Source organism: Apium graveolens, chromosome 11 (assembly GCF_009905375.1).
Source record: "Apium graveolens cultivar Ventura chromosome 11, ASM990537v1, whole genome shotgun sequence".
In the NCBI taxonomy this organism is placed as follows: Eukaryota; Viridiplantae; Streptophyta; class Magnoliopsida; order Apiales; family Apiaceae; genus Apium; species Apium graveolens.
The window spans coordinates 36,633,440-36,637,390 of NC_133657.1; the positions used below are offsets into that span (position 1 = coordinate 36,633,440).

Consider the following 3,951-nt stretch of genomic DNA (forward strand, 5'->3'; position numbering starts at 1 on the left):
TACTGAAAAGGATAATGACATTACCTTTTCAGTAATAAAAATCAACTTTGATTTTTGATGTCATACTTGGAATAAAAAATTTTATAAAAGAACACTTCACTAACACATACATATGGTGCTTATAAAGAAAATAATTACCTGGTAGAGAAGAAGGGTTACCTGGGAGGAGTTAGAAAAGCAGAAGTGGTTGGTTTGGGAATGTAATCTTTGAGCAAGTACTTAATAAACCCACTAAAAGTTCTGATTCTTGTTTGAGAAATGATAGTTAGCATGTGAATAGAGTTTTCTTGGCCTATGGAAGCTAATTCTTTATGAGCATCGGCGTCGGGTGGTGGTTAATTCTGCTCATTACAAATTATATTAATTTGCTATGTTTATTGTCTAGTGGCGTGCTCAGCTTTGTTCTGTGTTTCGTTTCATCATTTTAATCAATCAGTGTCGTGTTCTGCTTTGCCGGTAATTATACATAATAATACATATATATTACTAATTGTACGTTGTTTTTTTGAAATATTTGATATGGAAATTAGGTAGGAAATAGGTTATCCTACGAATATGGAGAAAGATTGTATTTCAAAAGAGAGGGATTCGTTGGAATATGAAGTCGGGGTTGAAAAGTTTTTGATTTACGCCGAAGAAAATTGTAAAAATCCTAAAAAAAATACCTTGCCCCTGCTGTAAATGTGTTAATTTCAAAAAATTTCCGGTCAAAGTAATAAGGGGTCATCTCTACGAGTATGGTTTTAGTCTTGGGTATATTGATTGGATTTGGCATAGATCCAAGACTGGTAGGTCGTCTGTTGGTAGCACAGTGCCTCCTCATGAAGAGGAGCAGAATGCAGATGCATTTAAATTAGCCTTTGAAGCTGCATCAGAAGCGGCTGCTGCATCGGAAGCGGTGGCTGCTGGTGCTTCACAAGCTGCTGTGGTTTGTGAAGCAGCATATCGTAATCCGGGGGGTAAATCAGGGGGCGATGACTACGATAAAGACGCGCATGATTTTAAGAGGTTTCTGGCCGATGCTCAACAACCTTTATTTGAGGGCAGCGACTTCACAAAATTAGATTCGGTGTTAAAATTACATAACTGGAAAGTGAGATTCGGTGTGAGTGATAGCACATTTAGCGATCTTCTCTCTACAGTTGGCTCATTCCTACCTCAGGATAATGCATTACCTGTTAACACATATGAAGCAAAGAAGACTCTTTCGAATTTAGGCCTCGAGTATACAAAATTCCACGCGTGTCCCAATGAATGTGTTCTATACAGGGGTGTAAATGAGATTGCTTCGGAGTGTCCAGAGTGCAAGCTATCTCGCTGGAAGGTGGGTAAGGATGGTAAAGAAAGGTATAAAATCCCGAAAAAAGTTATGTGGTACTTTCCGATCATCCCGAGATTTAAACGGATGTTTAAATCTTCTTCGACAGCTGAGTTGTTGACATGACATTCCAACCAAAGAATTCATGATGGCCAGATGCGCCACCCTGCCGACTCTCCTTCTTGGCGGAATATCGATTACAGGTGGCCTGCCTTTGGAAGTGAGCCAAGAAATCTTCGACTAGCTTTGTCGGCTGATGGTATTAACCCACATAACAATGGGCTGACTAATCGGTATTCTTGTTGGCCGGTAGTATTGGTAACATATAATCTTCCTCCGTGGTTATGTATGAAGAGGAAATTTATGATGTTAACTATATTGGTCTCCGGTCCACATGAACCAGAAAACAACCTTGATGTGTTCTTACAACCGTTAGTTGATGATTTCAAAAAGCTTTGGGAAGAAGGTGAACCGAATGTATACGATGCCTTCACAAAAAATTTTTTCACTTTAAGGGTGACTTTGTTATGGACAATTAACGATTTCCTGGCATATGGTAATTTGTCTGGCTGTGTCAACAAGGGTTATTTGGGTTGTCCAGTGTATGGTGATGATATCGTTGCTAACTATTTACCTTATAGTAGGAAAATATGTTACCAAGGTCATCGTCGGTATTTGCCTAGGCATCATCCATACAGGAAGAAGAAGGCAGCATTTAATGGTCAACAAGAGTTTGGACAGCCAAGGCAACCCCTTTCCGGACAAGAGGTGTTGGCACAACAAGAAAAAATTAAATTTTCTTATAGAAAGGAAGTAAAGAAGTCGAAGAAGGTGGACTGTGCTTGGAAGAAGAAGTCAGTATTTTTTGAGTTGGAATACTGGAAATTCCATCACGTTCGTCCCTGCCTCTATATTATGCATATTGAGAAAAATGTGTGCGATAGTCTAGTTGGGACGTTACTGAATTTAAAACACAAGTCCAAAGATAGTGAGGCATCTCGGCTAGATATAATGGAAATGGGGGTTAGAACTGATTTAGCTCCAGAAGTAGGAGAAAAAAGAACTTATCTGCCTCCTTCTAGTTTTACTCTAACAAAAGCTGAAAAAAGAAAAGTGCTGAAATCACTCTCATCAATGAAGTTGCCATATGGGCATTCCTCAAACATCAGAAATTGTGTATCCATGGCGGATTTAAAGATATTTGGGATGAAGTCTCACGACTGCCATGTACTCCTTCAACAATTACTCCCGGTCGTAATTCGTTCTGTACTTTCGAAGAATGTTAGAGTTAGCATAATAAGACTCTGCTTCTCTTTCAACACTTTGTGCAACAAAATTGTTGACGTATCAAAACTTGATAAATTGCAAGCTGATGTGGTATTAACCTTATGTGAGCTCGAAAAAATATTTCCGCCTTCTTTTTTTGATATAATGATACATCTAATAGTACACCTGGTCAGGGAATTGCGTTTATGTGGACCAGTTTTCTATAGATGGATGTATCCATTTGAGCGTTTTAATAAAGTGTTGAAAAGTTACGTGCGAAACCGTTATTTTCCAGAAGGTTGTATAGCCGAAGCATACTTGAAAGAAGAATCTGTAGAATTTTGCGCTGAGTTTTCTAGAAATAGTTTGACAACTGCCGGACTTCCGAAGGACCAAGGCAAACTTTCTGGTCCATTATCGGCTGCAACAGTTAAATCTGTTGAAGAGAAAGAACGAGATGAGGCGCATTTACACGTCCTCTTAAACAACAGTGAAGTGTTTCCATATGTTAATTAAGTCACTTTTCTTTTTATTTTATTGATTAATTTTGTATAAGCATTATTTTAGTTTGTAACCAAAAAATTTATGTATTTTTAAAGGATGCATAAGGAGTTGCTTGAAAAAATTTATGAAGGAAAAAAAAGACTATTCAGTGGATGATTGGGGAGCATAATAGGCTATTTGCTGATTGGTTTGAGAACAAAGTTATGACTGAATCGAACGAGAAAGTCGAAGGTGTTTCTGAAACGATAAGGTGGCTAGCAGGAAAACCATCATTTACTGTTTTGACTTATGATGGCTATCTAGTTGACGGAATCCGATACTTCACAAAGGAGCGGACACCATTGTTCCAGCGGTACCAAATCCTGACCCGGTTGCTCTAGCGGACACCATTGTTCCCCAGCAGACAGCTCCACAACCCACTGAAAGTACTACACAATCTACCAAAAGCAGGACATCTGGAGCAGTACGAGGCGTTTGTGCTATGCACAAAGTGGTGATGAAGAAAGCGCGGGGAGAGAAATTGAATTTGCGGTTCAATCGAGTTGCAGTTCCAGTTGGAGACGAACGACACAAACTGCAGTCCTACATAGGTATGCTGGCAAGGACAATGGTGCCAATTAACATTCCGACTTGGCCAAAGGTTGACCCTGAACTGAAATAAAAAATATGGAATGATCTTGGGGTATGTCATTTACAATCGCAATTGACATTAATCTCATGGTTTTTATTTAAAAAAATTTGCACTGTCTGAACTTGTTAAATTTATGCTTCAGGATACGTTCGAACTGATTCCTGAAAGTCGGAAGAGGATTCTACAGTCGGCAGGCGCAAAATGGAGAAATTTTAAGGCTAAATTGACAGCG

General features: G+C 39.0%; 1 protein-coding gene across 1 annotated transcript; it reads left to right on the plus strand.

Annotated features, from left to right (window-relative positions):
• The first annotated feature begins 555 nt into the window (after positions 1-555).
• Positions 556-3,100, plus strand: LOC141695454 (uncharacterized). The gene is made up of 3 exons (XM_074499698.1): positions 556-568; positions 714-1,347; positions 1,459-3,100. The coding sequence occupies exons 1-3, from the start codon at positions 556-558 to the stop codon at positions 3,098-3,100; spliced, it is 2,289 nt and encodes a 762-aa protein (XP_074355799.1).
• The last annotated feature ends 851 nt before the right edge of the window (positions 3,101-3,951 follow it).